At 43.3% G+C, this 15455-nt stretch overlaps 1 protein-coding gene across 1 annotated transcript in view; it reads right to left on the bottom strand.

Annotated features, from left to right (window-relative positions):
- Window positions 1–15098, bottom strand: part of LOC137668280 (contactin-4) — a 148884-nt gene extending 133786 nt beyond the window's left edge. The window contains exon 1 of the mRNA XM_068409683.1: window positions 15060–15098. Within this exon, the coding sequence (XP_068265784.1) occupies window positions 15060–15075 (16 nt within the window). The 5' untranslated portion in view covers window positions 15076–15098. The remainder of the gene's footprint in view (window positions 1–15059) is intronic.
- Between the last annotated feature and the right edge of the window lie 357 nt (window positions 15099–15455).

Raw genomic sequence — 15455 nt, 5'->3', positions numbered from 1 at the left:
CCACATCCACCCACAGCGCTGCAGCCACAGCAAACGGTGCCAAACCACCCCGTCCCCTCTTTGTGCCGCACCGGTCGGTCACACGGGCAGGGGGACCGGAGCCCAAAACATGGAGCAGCTGCCCAGCCACTGATACCCAGAGCCCCCTGCTCTCTGTGGCATTTCCAGATGCCACAATTCAATTTCCTTCACACAAAAAAAAAACCACATTAAAAATGCCTTTTTTGTTTTACGCTATGTTATGACATCTCTCAAATCACATAAAATCCCTGCTAACTGCTGTATCTTCATGTGTCTTCTCCTAAATACTTTTAGAAGCAAGCAGTGAAATGCCAGAGAATGTCTACACTTAAAAATAAGAAGGGGCGGTTAAGTTTTACCGGTAATTGGATGTCACATTAAGGAAAGTTAAATTAAAAAACTGTTAAAAGCCTCTGCCATCATTTTAAACACAACACCTCGCAAGAACTGTGAACGCTACTGCTGACTCCAACGTGTAAGACCTAACAGGCTAACAACCTTTCACAAATCAATCCTGCAAAACACTGGCAGGCACATTTAGCTTGTATTGCTGAGAAAAAACAATGCTACAAGCACATTTTATACACAGCAAGCACGTTAAAAAACCAGCACAACCACACCTGTAAAGAAACACCGATACGTGTTGGTAGAAACTGAAATCGTGACTTCAAATAAAATTTTTGAAGTTTGGTTCAACATCACTCATTTAAAAAATCAAGGAGAAACGCAGCAATCGGCCTGCAACGTTGCCATTAGAACATCCTTATCCCAGGAATAACTACCAATGTCCTAAGGCTAAAGCGAAGATTTCTCTTCCCCAAATCCCAGGTGAGATTCCCATCTCATGTGCTTTTATTCAGCTTGGTTAGGCAGTTCCTGACCTTTTCAAGCTGTCCATGCAGTGCTGCAACATCAGGACTTCATCCACAGACACGCTGTAGTCCACTGGAACATGCCACAGATGTTTGCAGCTGCAGGTTCGTGTGAAGCTGGTCCTAAACTCTTGCAGCCCTGCCCATGGTTTCTTCATCTCCTGTCTCTGGGCTGCACTGATTTCTGAATCTGCTCCGGATGGTCTAAACACTAAATGCAATAGTGTGCTGAAGCCAAGGCTGACCTGCTTTCTCTCTCTCTCTCTGGGTTTGATCTGATTCCTGAGGACATTTACAGACATTCGTTTGGCTTTAAAGCAGGATCTCATTGATTTTCAATGTCATTTCTACTCCAGTGTGGAATTCGCTACTTTTGGGTGAGCAGAAATACATTGTGACCCAGCAACTTAGCACTGAGACTACCCAAACCACACAATTCCCTGTGTCAACTCTTGCTGACAAAGCATTTTGATGTTACAAATGAGCTCTAAAGCCTTCATCAGCATAACATCCAAGTGCCTCCTTTCCTGCACCCTGTAGTGTTTTAAATAACGTTAATACCCGTCAAACGTTGCTATTTCGTGATGAGAGAATTGTGTGCTTTGCCTCACATGTTTTCTGTCCTTTATATTAATTTGCATGCATGCACATTTAAAAAAGGAGACATTAGCCATGTGTTTCAAACGGGGTCTGGATTACGAAGCAGCAGCTAAAACTGAGCGCAGAAGGCCTCTTCTAGTGCTTTTCAGACACAGATATAATTTTCAATAGTTCTACACATTCTTACCTAGTTTGTATGACACGTGCAGTAGCATCAGCTGCACCTTTTAACTCCACTTTCCTTTTAGGTCACTTTGGCCGGGTGTGCAGCGTTCCTGTTCACGTGCTTTGTCAGCGCTGATGCACGGCTCGGTGCCCTGCGCTCCCTGTCCCCTGGCCCCATGATGTAACCCGGGCTCACTCTTACTGCTCTCTCTTGTGGCCATCTCACAAGGGTAAAGCTCCAGTAATTTATCATCCACTCCTGCAGCCACAGCTGCAGCAGAAAACATGTTTGTAAACAAGCATCCATCACCATTGTTTGCACACCTCTGTATTTTCTTGCCCTTGGACTTATTTTTGGCTCACTGCTGTTTTGATAAATACAACCGTGTTTGAGTAACCATCATTTAGAGCTGCACTGCAATTAGTACCAAAAGGGATGCTAACCAATTATGAGATTATTTAGCCATTCATAAGCTGCAGAAAATATTTAGCTAGTGATGAAATATGGAAATTGTGTGAAAGAAGAAGCCCTGTGTCACCTTTTCTTCCTCAAGCGGTACAGGGGATGCAGGACTGAGCCACCCACCAGCCTGCTTTCCAGATGAAGCGTCTTTCCACAGCAAATCTGCACAAAGTGAAGCTGTTCAGCTTAACCCACTCGCATCACTGCTGATCCCAAGCGCGTGCTGACACACAGCTCTGCGTAAAGATACCGCCTTGACCTAACGTTGGCGAAACATCTGTTGCACACGTCGGTGCTGATCCTACAGAGCAAACTCAACATGTACCTGTACGGTTGGAGCTGTGAAAAATTATAAACTCACGTTGCAAAGCCACTCGTTAGTTCTGGGAGCTTGTAAGACAGGCATATTAAATGAGCAATAAAATGCAACTTAATAGGGTCGATGTTAAATTAGTTTCAATTATCAAACCCCATTTTAACAAAATGAATGCCTGGCTTACATCCAGGATTCACATAATTTACACGAGAAAGCACTAAGTTCCCTCTCCTCCCGCTAACTGATGGCATGTCACTCCTTTGCCTTTCATTAGGGAATAACTTCCATATTCTATCCTAACTATGTGAACGTACCACCAAACCCCAGAAAATTAATAAATTTTGGACAACTCTACCCAGGTTATTTTCCAATTAGCTGTTTGAAGAGTGTTATCACAAGGATATTACAACAACTAAGAAAATACACAGCAAACCTCTGCTTTTCACTAAGAGAAAAAAGGACACAGGCTCTATAGACATTGGAAGGGGCTGCCCAGGGAGGTGGTGGAGTCACCATCTCTGGAGGGGTTTAAGAAAAGACTGGACATGGCACTTAGTGCCATGGTCTAGTTGACATGGTGGTGTCAGGGCAATGGTTGGACTCGATGATCCCAGAGGGCTCTTCCAACCTCATTGATTCTGTGATAATATGCACCAGGCTATTCAGATCTTGAAAGTAAGGAAAGGAAACGCCTTGCAGCTGTATGTTACATGTACTGGAAATCAGCTATCATATTTTTAAATGAGTAGCTCCCATTAGTGAGCACAGCTTAATAGGGACCTGTCCTCCCTCCCTGGAAAGGCAGCAGGGACCGTGGTGCACCCCGGGGAGCCCACTCCGCCCAGCACCACTACTCACTATCACATATGAAAAAACAGAATGGGCACAGTTTTTCCAACTTATAAAATGAGAGACGTAGCCACTACTGGTAACTGTTCTTGGCCACTTGACTTGAGGGTTGCAGCTGGGTTTCCTCACTCAGAAGAGGTATCATCTTTGTATTGCTACGGAGAGCATTTTTATTCCAGTTGAACAATACATATTTCAGTAACAGTCTGATTATGTGCTGTGCTGCCTTTTAGACTTGTTTTCTCTCCTTGAGTACTTCAATGTTCCTAACCCAAAGGGACTGAAGAGAGCCAACACATGCAAACACACACACACACAACTGCAAAAAGCACCTTCCAGCTTGCTCTCATCCAGGTGCCCCGGTTACAGCTGGACCCCTCGGGCTGTCCTTCAAGACCCTATCAACTACTTCCCACCCCCAACTCCTCCTGTTTTCATGTCCGTAAGAGATTTTTCTGAGTCTCTTTCAATTATTCTGTCAGAGCTGTCATGTTAGCCATCATTTCTACACTGGCAGATGTACCACTCCTCAGCCTGCGCTCTAGTCTCACATCTCTGCCTCTTTCTTCCCTCAGGAAGAAAACTGCAAGAACGAAGCTTATCTCTCCTCAAACCTTTCTTCCTACTTTTTTTTACTTTAATTGGCAGTAAGTATCATCCCTTTCAGTAATGTTTGCAATTGCAGAGTTGCCTGTATTTACTGTGCCTGGGTATGGTCACGGGGTACTTGTGCATCAACCAAAAAGAAGGCTGGAGACCACTGGTGCACTACGGGCATCAGACCTGCATTACACATCCAAGGGGATCACAAAATCATGACAAATGTGCGAGGTGAAAGAACGTGATACTTCGAGTTATTGCCAAATAACCACAACTGGGGTTTCAGCAGTAAAGCTCAGAAATACAACGATGCAATCATTTGTTTCATATATAATTCTCCTTTTAAGGGACATTTTAAGAGACAATCTGATGTAATTACTTGACACCAAGAATCTGGAAGCAATTTTTCCGTAGCTGAGGAACCGCATATTTCTCATCTCCATTCCACCCGTGCATCCAGCTGCCTCCCGTGCGTCCAGCAGCCTCCAGCCCCTTTTTATCTTGCTGTGTCTTCTGCATTACTCCCTGCTTTGATACCTCAGAAAGCTCAACCATCAACCTGCCCTCTTTCAAGTTCCTCTTCAGATGTTTTCTAGTAAAGCCCACACAGCAGGAATCTAGAGAAAAAGCCATTTCACGTGCACCCTACGAAAAATGGAAGGAGAGTGAATGCTACAGGAATAAAGCTGACATGGCTCTCAGCGAGCGTTTCATGTTGTCCACTCACACAGACAGCAAGCTTGCAGGGGCAGGAATAATTTATTCTTCCAAGTCTCACTGAACACCCATTATATTATCTGCTTCTCACAAGTAAAAACAATGTCAATACTCTGAACTTCACCGGGGATCTGTTTTGTGGTCATGAATGCTTAGAAGGTACGAATTAAAAGATGGTATAGCAGGTAGTTTGGACACCAAGAGGAAGCCATCTAAATTCACGCTGTACTCAACGTGCCCTGGACAGAGTTTAACTAAAGCCTTCTCAGACATACTACTTTTTTTAGCTATGCAATAAGGACGTGGGATGTTTTATAAACGACAATCTTCCTTAAAACATGCAATCTTCATACGTTTAAACTCAGAAAGGTGAAATTAAGACAAATCAATATATTAAAGACAGATCTATTTTTCATACTTTCACTGACACCTGGGAAGTTTAATTATGCTAAAAGTCAGAAACTTCAGCTGAAGATGTGACTGCTGGCTGCTTAATCAGTTGCCTGTCTCATTGATTAGCAACTTCTGTAGTACTCTATTATAAATAGCTGTAATGCTTGGCTAATTAATATCATATAGACTATTTAACAATTATGTCTTAGTTTGATTTATGAAGCTAAATACATATATTTTATTGCAAAATAAAAAATTCAAATAAATAAGGAAAAACAAATTGAAGCACTTAAGTGATAATGCGCAAGATTTGCTTTTTCATTGTAATATACAGGAAAACTTTTCTAAAACTTGCAATAATGAGCCAGTGCAGCTTGTCACGAGTACATCCTTAATTCCAGAGCACAGACTGTCACAGCGTTTGACAAACGCTTCAATAAACCAGCATTAAACAATGTTCAGATGAATGAGCTGCACTACAGCATTCTGCGCTCTATTCATTAAAAGCAATATTTATTGCGAGCAGCCCACGTACTTGCCATAGACTGAGCACAAACTTGCAAGAGTACGTAAGGATCTATACTATTTAATGGCCCAAATCCTGTCAGACCCGGAGCACTTGGGACAACCAGTGCCTGGCTGCAGAAGGGAACACGCATTTCTATGAGAGACCCTACAAAATCCTGCGGACGTAGTGAAGAGCCTCACTTTCTGCTACGGATAACATCAGCCAGCAGTGCTCTGCCAGCCTATTTACACATTTAGCTGCCAGTAATTTTATTATTGCCCACATTTATAGTACTATTATGATCAAAATTGAATTGACCCTTTCCCCTTTTATTCCGTTTGGATGATCACCCTCGATCGCTGCTCAGCTGAAAGACCTTTATCCAAATAATAATGATCGCTGCCAACAGCATTTTCGGTCAGCTAATGCTCTGCTGTGCGAGGTAAGGGCAGAAGGCAAAACCAAGGGACTTAATCCCACAAGTCTGAGTGGAAACTAATGGTTTCCCCAGTGGCTCCTGTTACTATTCTAAATGATGAAAATACCCACAAAAGTGTGGAGAAAAGGGAAAGAAATTTTGTATCTAGGCAGGGCAGTGTCAGGGGAGGACACGGTTACACAGAGGGAGGTTTCTGCCTCGTTATGCCAGACCTTCCCCAGCAATCCAAGATAAACAGCAGTCAACAAAAGCTCCAAACCGAAATCTCAAGAAGTGGCAGAAGTGTTTTGCATGCAATGAATAAATATATCACTATTTCTAGATACACACTGTAGCTCAGCACTGCAGTTCTCAGCCCATACAAAGATGCAGTTGTGTAAATCAAATCCCAGAGATGGAGCCGTCAGCAAGCCCCAGTGCCCGGCAGGTTTTGCATTGCATCTCTTACCTCCTCATTCTCCTCAATGACCACATAAGCATTACAAAATGAGGTCCCTTTCCAACAATATTTAGATTTTTTAAGAACTATACGGTATTTTACCTATAAAGCAATAGACTAATCACGTCGAATTTTGCCATAAAACTTCATTTTTATTGGCAATGAAGAAGTATTTTGGGTCCATATTCTCCCTAACTTGATAGATGCTTGAAAAGTAGGTGTTTTTGTAACTCCCTAAATGAGATTCAATTTCAATACCTACATACTAATTCAAACGCAACGAAGCTAAATTGAAACGAGGCATCATATAAAACGCACAGGGGATCAATACGCAGCCAGATAGTTGGAACATCTGCTTATAAAAATGTCTGTATAGTCTCTGTTTTATTTAAAGTGCATCATCTTACCTCAATAACTTTTGAGAAAGATATAATTAAACCTGCCCAGATGGACTTGGGAGTTAAACAGAGAAAAACATAACATACCTAATCATCTGCATGTAAAAGAGAAATGGGAAAATTGCATTGATGTGGTCTCTAACTTTATAATTTGGGAAATTATGGCCTAAATCAGAGTCAGGGCACATCTAGTGAGGGCTTCACTGCTGACAAGATCAGGAATGTAAAATGAGTACAGATCTCTTGTGAGACTGAGTCAAATCCTCTGCAATCACAGAAAAACTTGCCATATAATCCCTAAACAAGCATAAATTACACATAATCACATACATTTTCTTAGCTCCCCTTTACAGCTATGTACATCTGAGCGATACTGTAAAATCCCACTTTGGCACCTGAAGTCGTCTGGTTCCAGTTTAAATGAATTGTTCCCACTTCAGATTTAATTGTTCCTACCCCAGTGCCCTCTTAGCTTGAACAATCCTGAGGTTTCTTCCCCCTTACTCTTTATTTCCCTAGTTTAAACCATTCTCTTTTAAGCTCCAGCTTCAGTTGCTTCACGCTAGAATTACACGTCCTCTGGCTTCAGACCTCTGTACTGTAATATACAGCACCATATTAATATTAGTTATTATTATTACCATCACCACCGCCACCACCTTAAAAGCACCTTTAATTCTATTTACACATTTACATGTATTAAGGAACCTTCTGTCCATCCTTAGAGACAGTCCAGGCTTGCCTAGGAAACGCAGTAGGGTGGCATTACAGAAGGAGAAGAAATAGCCAAATTAAGTTTCTAGTAGGGTTTTCATTGCAGCAGCAACCTTTGATAGGCTTGGAGAAGATAAGGGCAGATGCACTTGGTGGTGCTTATGACCCTACGTCTTTGACTTCTCGTCCCAAATTGGAAAGAGAATTTTAGTTGTGTGAAGTTTGTAGAACTTTTCCCTGGCATTAGAGAAATGCTTTCTGGCTTAAGTTCAAGACGCTTGAGCTCTAATCAGCAACAAAAAGTACAAGGAAAGGACCTTCCCTGGGAGGACTCGAGGGCAAGGGCTGAGGGAGGGAACAGACCTCTGCCAGCTCCTGCATCACTTCCACAGCATGTCTCGGCATCCCACACTGCCAACTGCTATTCACAGCAAACCGTAACACCCACTGTCTTCGCTTCACCACTTACAGCTGTTCTTACCTCAAAAAGCTTTACTTTCGCAGCAGCATGTCCCATCAACAACACAACAACCATCAGCTATAGCAAAACTGTCCCTTGACATGGTGAAAGGACATTTCATGCACAGTTCCATCATATTCAACATATTAATCATATTCATATTGCTTGGGTCACAGGTGAAATTGACACTAGAGTCAAACCAATGGTTAAGCCTTAGGGAGTTTAACGTCACACTGAAGTCCAGACACTGCAAGGAAATGGACAAAATCTAATTCCATGACTGTTCAAAAATTAACAGAATTTGCCACAGCAAGGGCTGTCCCCCTGCAGAAGTGACCTGCATCTTGGCCCAAGTGACCTGTCTCCACCCCACCATTTACTGTCCTCTCCTGCTGGCAAAAGCCTGCCCTGGCTGTGACCAACAGCAGCCTTTTACTCCAGAAAATGCCTTTTATCCCCAAAAATGCCTTTTATTCCTGACAATGCCTGTCCAAACCCCTCCACTAGAGTAACTATTCAGCACCACCTTACACAGACAATTTAAAGCACATTTTTAGGCAGCTTTTAAAAACTCTTCTGAAGGAAGACCAGTGCACTCATGGCAATAATCTCCAGCGGTGTTTGCTCAGACAGTAAGGTTATATGACGTATGCAGTTTTCAGTGGAAACACACTTGCTGGTGTTACCTCATCACCCACTGCTATGGCGACAGGCAGATTCTTTAGGGATCCTCAGCAGCACTGCGACACGACGGAGTGGTTGTTACAATCAACACTTTATTTTATTCCCGGGGTCTGCACAGAAAAGGTTGTTTCACAAGACCTGTCCCCGAGGCCCTCTGCAGATCAGGCCGTTTTAACTAAGGGCTGAAGCTCTCTGCAGACGGGGTCAGTTTAACACACTAACCATAACGTGAGCTCAAAGGACATCAAACACCCACTCAGCCCTCGGCAGAGGCTGGCAACGGAGGCCGTCCCCCTCAGCCCTGCCCGCCCGCTGCCTCCTGCGGCGGCTTTTATAGGCGGCGCGCGCCCCTGCCCTGCCACGTGGCGCGCTCTGATTGGCCCGTGCGCCCGCGAGCCCTGTGAAGAAGGAGGGAGGAGATGACCCCCCCCGCTAATGGCCGCCTGCCCACAAGATGGCGCCCGCGGGCGGGAGCAGCGGCCCCCTCACAGCTATTCCTCGAGCTTCTGAACAAACAGGAGCTTAAAGTGTACGAACCCCCCTCGAATTATTCACAAAACCCCCCAAAGTATTAAGGGCAGACAGATCTCATCAGCAAAGCCTTCCCCAGCGAGCTTCAGTGACAGCCTAGCGAGGGCCGCGACGCCAAGGGCTGGGTCGTGTTTGAGGCGCGATTATATCAATAGGAGTCATTCGGTGCTTTATCTGTTCACAGCACTATGCAAACATTAATTAGGCAGTCGGGTACAGAAATGCAAAGTGCTGCAGAACTGACCAAAGTATAAAGTAATTAATAATGGAACTGCAACAGATTAATCATTTTCCAGCTACCCACTAACATCAAAGCGCCAGTGATGGGAACACCACGGCACCAGAAAAAATGCTGAACAAATTGAATTGCTGCATCATTTATAGAAGACCATTATTTAATATGTACAACAGTACTTCTTGGTTTAATTATTTATATTCAGACACGAAATTAGCAGAATTTCTTTTGTACGTAACCTACATCTGCTTAGACAGAAGCATTAACTCAAATAGGCCTGTGAATATTCATCTTCATATGAATTTTGGCTTTTAATTTTTAACAGAGCTGGATGCCTGATTTCATTGGAATGTATTGATATAAATTATGGTGATTTTTGTCTAACAATGGAAAACAGTTGAATATATATTGGGTTTTTTTCCACAGGAATTACATAGCCATGCTCTAAATATCCTGGTCTGAACCACTGCTGAGGTACTGGTTATGCTGGATTAGCATGTGTCAAAAGGAGAAAGAATGCCTGGACAGGCATTTATAAGAATATTTTCCTGTAAAAAATAGGGTTTTTTTAAAAAAAAAAAAACACATGACATTGAAAATAAGCTCTACAGAAATATTTCTCTCTTTTTTTTTTTTTCTTCCTGACTTCTGCTGTCGTGTGCATATTTCTAGATTAGAAAACGGCATTTTTCAGCAGATAAAAGGTGAAACAATGCTTTTGTTCCACCTTAATCAAAACTATGATAGAATTTGATATTGAAAAATATGATGCTGTCCCTGGATTTGAAGAATTAAGCGCGGGTGTTGCTGGGATATCATGACACCAGTAATAGGCGTCCCTGTACTGACAGCCAGCAAAAAGCCCATCAATAAATACCCTTCTAACCCCTGTTCTGATGGCTGAAACGATGTATAAACTTCGCACGTGTGGTCTTCTCTGTACTAATTCATCTTACCTTTTCAGCTATAACAGGCAATACAGCTAATATCTAATTCTGGATACCTGGACAACTGTGAAACTAGCTTTTCACACAACAGAGTGTAGACGTGTACAGAAATTGCAAAGTGACCTATACAAACTACTATGGGGGAGCAACACAGGTATTTCTAACGCTCAGGATCACCTTCCATGTTCCACTAAAAGCTTGCCAGCAATCTTTGTACAGCCCATTCAATCTGTTGCAAAACAAAGGCTTACACAGCTGGGAGGCTTCATGCAGAAGCCAAGTTAGCAGAGAGAAAGAACAGCGTTCCCTTATTCATTCAAATCAGTGTAAAACAAATACTAGATTCTGTATTCTGGCTTGGGCTTTCTGGAGCTGCTTCAGTCACCCCTCCAGGAGCGTTGAACACGTACAGCTGCAATAGCACTTTCCCTTTGACAAAACAAACTTGTTGAAACAGAAGCACTATTATAGAGCTACAAGACAAATTTGTTTATTTTAGCTATTATGTTTATGTGGTACTTGCTAAGAAGAAAGGAGGGCCGGTCTTGCTGGCTGGTGTGTTTGTTGTGAGCGGAGAGCTTTCTTTTTAAATGGCAAGAACAAGCAGAAGGCCAGAAACCAAAGCCTCCAAGAAAAAGCAGAGATGGACATTGGGGGCAGGAGAGCAAGCCAGACTCCAATCACACGCAGGACACAGCAGAGCAGGAACACTTCTCAAAAGCTACAAGGTCCCTTTTTTGTTTTCTGTCAAAATGTGAGTGGATCTTCACGGGTTAAATTACACTATAAAATATGCATATGCACACTCAGACGGCTAACGCATCTATGCGACTGCAGCTCATTAACATGCAAATATGACTTCAACAGTGAAACTCACTGCTACAGGAAGTTAATGAGGCAAAGAATTGCATAAGAGTCACAAAAATACAGAAAATTTCCTTTCATACTTGTCCAGCACATTACAGGCATACGGACTATGTCCCATCTTCATTAACACAAGTCACTTCGGCTCACCCTGTACAATGTCTTGTTTCCCCATCGCTGTCCCCAGGCTGTACACAAATGCATTTCAGGGTATACGACAGCTATGTGGGGATGCCCAAGAGAGCATTTGTTAACAAAGTCATGACTTGAAGAGCTGTGTGTTATTTTTCACGGCCTATTCTGCCTCTCATCTTACTCTCCAAAACTTAAAATTATCACCGCCACAACTGCTATTTAAGGAACCTGACAGCCCTAACAAATCAGAGTTATTTGGCACCAAAGGAATAATTTGCAGTTACTGCTTCCCAGAGCTGACACCTGAAGAAAAGACTCTTGAAAATATAATCAGAAACCCTGAACTGATATACATCAACTACCAAGTCCAAAGAAAGCATCATTAGTTTTTATCAGTGTGACCTCAGAACAACCAGTGAGAAAAGCAGTCTGAAAAACATGGTCCCAGGTTGGGTGATGGATTGGAAGGGGGTGGTGAGCTCGGAAAGACCTTTAGATGCGCTGCTGCCTGTTTGAGGGAGGCTGGATAGCTCCCGAAATTATTAGCAGATTTGCACCTCTAGATAGCTGGTTAAGTATGTCCCAGGATTGATCTAGCTTTCTATCTGAATGTTTTATCCTGCTGTGAAGAACTGTAATATCTGAACCCCCAGTACGTAAAATCAATAGCAATATCCCATGCGGACTGTGAACAGCTCTGGCACATCTTTCTCCTGGCACGTTGGCAGCGGCGGCGAAGCGGTACCCTTAACGACACGTTTGGATACTCCCAGTGCTTTCGGTTTGACAGCTGTTTAATGGCTTGAATGATACGAGTTTGGAAGTTTGCATGCCATTTCTAGTGAACAGATGTTCATTTCGGAAGCACACACACACACACAAAAAAAAGCCCAAGTAGCTGCTGGGACTGGCAGTAGCTGGAGCTCAGCGGCTGTGCCGAAGGGGCATGGGGCCACTGCTGCACAGGGACAGCGGGGCTGCTCACCTCCACGGAGAGTTCTGACAGGGCAACACAAAAAAAGCTCATCCTCCACCAGATGTGCTGCTCTCTGTGGCAGAGACAAAGATGAGAGTGATACCTGGGCTGTGTGGCTGACACTGATTAGAAGAACTAAATACAAGTATTCAATTTTCAGGTTTAAGCTGATTTTCTCAGGTAACTCAATACTTAACACATCTTCCCAGCCATTTGAGGGTCCACAAGGCACTGTGGAGGGTTGTTAGATAACTTTTCTGCATCCTATTTTTACCTTTCTTTTGTCTTGGTATAGTTCAATTATTAATTTTTTTTCCTCAGCTATGGGTCAATGGTTTAATCAACATGAAAATAAAATATTACTTTCTAACTTTTTTGTTTAAATTTAGAATTTAAGAATTGAAGAGCAATGACTCTCTGTTGTCGACAGAAGGGACGTTTCCATCCCTGCTGGACAGCCTTGAAGCAGAGCCACAGTGCAGGGCAGCGGGAGGAGCAGTGCCCCAGGAGAAGTGGGCAGCCTCAGGCTCCCCCGTGCCTCCCTGCTGCCGGGCAGGACGCAGCTCGGGAAGTCAGCAGCCTCCTTTGAGCTTTTTCCTTGGGATGAACAGCTGAAGTTCTCCAAGAGCAGCATAATTACCAGCAGATGCAAACAAGCCTCCTGAAACTAGGTCAAAAAAAATAGAACATAAAAATAAAAAATTAAGAAGGGCTGAAGGTTTGTCTATGAACTTTTGTTTTACAGCTTTGCGCCTTTTGCGTGGAGCTGCTAAATAGCAACTACTAAAATCAACTACTTTATGGTCACATCCTCCCGCCTTGCAGAGCGCATCGATGCAGAACAAGACGACACAAGGCATACAGACAGAATACTTAACAGCCAGATCTGAGTGTGTTCACGTAGTCCATAACACCACAGCGCTACGGAAAACCCTCGCACAGGTCTGGGGAGCAGCCCGAGCAGTTCGCCATCAGCACTGCGCCCGAAGGAGTTAGCCCTGCTTTGTGGTAACACGCAGCAAAATCCCTTCCGTGCCTACAGCTGGCTCGTACAACACTGCAGGCAGACACAAACTTCCAAATTTAAATCTTGTTGCAAGAAGTCAGCCCAAACGACTACATGACTAAGTCTTTCAGCAAAATGAAACAGTTTCCTCACTCACAATTTCTGCACAAAACTTTTGGCGCTCCCCTCCCTGTAAGTCTATTAAATCTCCCTCAGCAGGACAAACTGATGCTGTGACCTGAAGATACTCAGTGCACTGCAAAGATGAGAAAAAACGCTGCTGCAGAACAGCGTGGGGAAAGCCAGTGCTTACGAGATGCATTTGTCTAAAAAACAGATGTAAAAGATAAGGACAACTCCCTGAACACATTCTCCTGAAACTTTATTTTGCTGACCCTAAACATTTTGCAATAGATATCTGAAGCGTAGAAATTACAGTAAAAAAAAAAAAGTATTTTGCATGCTTTTTGTTTTCCCACTCTTTCGTTCGTTTGCTTAAAATAAAGTAGCGTACATCACGTATTCCCGCAGCCTGACTTCTCTAGGGTTGCAGTTCCTGAAACACGCGTGGCACTGCATTGCAGAATCTCTCTGCATCCAATTTTCTGCCAGCTCAGAAACTGTCATAGCGCATTTAGAAAGACTCGGAACCAAATTTCAAAAATAGGTACCCATAAGCACCGGAATAAAAGTGGCTTTGTGTTCAGTAGAGCTAAGCAGAAGAAAGTAAACACTATTATAAGTAGTTTGCTATTAGCTAAAATGCTGAAAAAGAACCCTGATGATGTGTGCATATAAAGGGGAAGAAAGCACGAGTTACTAAACAAAGCAGTAAAACATTCTGAGCGCCAAGCAGCAGCTAAATTAGAGCAATCCAGACGAACACCAAGGTGACAAGCATTAATTAAAACGTAACCACCGCCCCAGAACAAACCACATGTTAAATAACAACAACACAAATTCAAGGAAGAAATAATCAACGATAGCTCAACAGCAGAGAGAGAGACTCAAAGCAGACTTGGACAGCCCCGGTGTGATCGCAGGTCCCACCGCAGAGGCGTGGGTGGAGCGACGTGAGCCCGGTTCCCCCAGCCCACCGAGTAGCAGCCGACAAGCAAGTCCTTGTGCACGAGAAGGTCAGGAAGGCTTTGGTGCAAGCTTTGCTGACCCTCTGCAAACCTGAAACATCGTCCAACAACTGTTTCAGCTCCAGGAAAAAGGCACATTCCTCAGAAATGTCCTTTTGCTGGGAAGGCTCAAAACATTGCAACTCTCAGGAAGAAAAAGTTAAACAAGGGCAGTTACAGAAGATGGTTATATTGCTAAAATATGTTATTCTAATTATTTGTTAAATGGAGCGAGGTCTTAGCTGTAACATAACACCGCTTTAATGGGATGTAAAGCTATACTCCACAGAGGTTTAATTGAGCATTGAAACACTTAGCACAGAAGATAGAAAAACAACTTTCATCAACTGCAACTTTGAACTGGGAATGGGTAGAGCAGACCTTTGAAACGTTACGCTTCTGCTGGGGAGACACTGATCAACAGTAAAGGAGCTTGTTAAGAGCATCAGCTGGATCTGCTCAGCAACCTTTCGTGATGCCGGTCATGGAGCAGGGACTTATTTTGCCATTTCATCACTGGCATATCAAACGCGGTGCACTTTGCATTGGTGTGAAATACAGTGGCATTCTTAAATCAAACGTTTTAAAATGACACTTTACCTGCAAGGCACACCATGAATGATTGCAGCACGAGCAGTTCCCATAGCAACCTCATCTTCAGCTTCCCAGGTCAGAGGAGACGAGTCCGGTAACTACAGAAGGGAACGGGGCTCCTTGGAAATTTTAGGCGACCTTTAATCTGCAAAAGAGAACAGACAGATTACAGGGAGACTTAGGATTGCTGCTCCTTCTCTTTGTTGACAGTTTGTTTTTTCTTCCCAGGAAAGTTGCATCTGAAGACCAACAAAGAAACTTTTTTAAACGTTTCATTTAAAATCATTCTGAGGAGTGATTTGCAAGGGTCTAAGTACGCTGGGTACCAGATGAGGACTACAAACTGTAACCTCCTATCTGCAGCTTCCACTTGGGTGTTGTGAGATTTCTTGTGTCTCTCAG

This window comes from Nyctibius grandis, chromosome 10 (assembly GCF_013368605.1).
Source record: "Nyctibius grandis isolate bNycGra1 chromosome 10, bNycGra1.pri, whole genome shotgun sequence".
NCBI classification, from domain to species: Eukaryota; Metazoa; Chordata; class Aves; order Nyctibiiformes; family Nyctibiidae; genus Nyctibius; species Nyctibius grandis.
The sequence above is the reverse complement of the archived record's forward strand: the minus strand, read 5'-3'. Positions and strand labels throughout refer to the sequence as shown.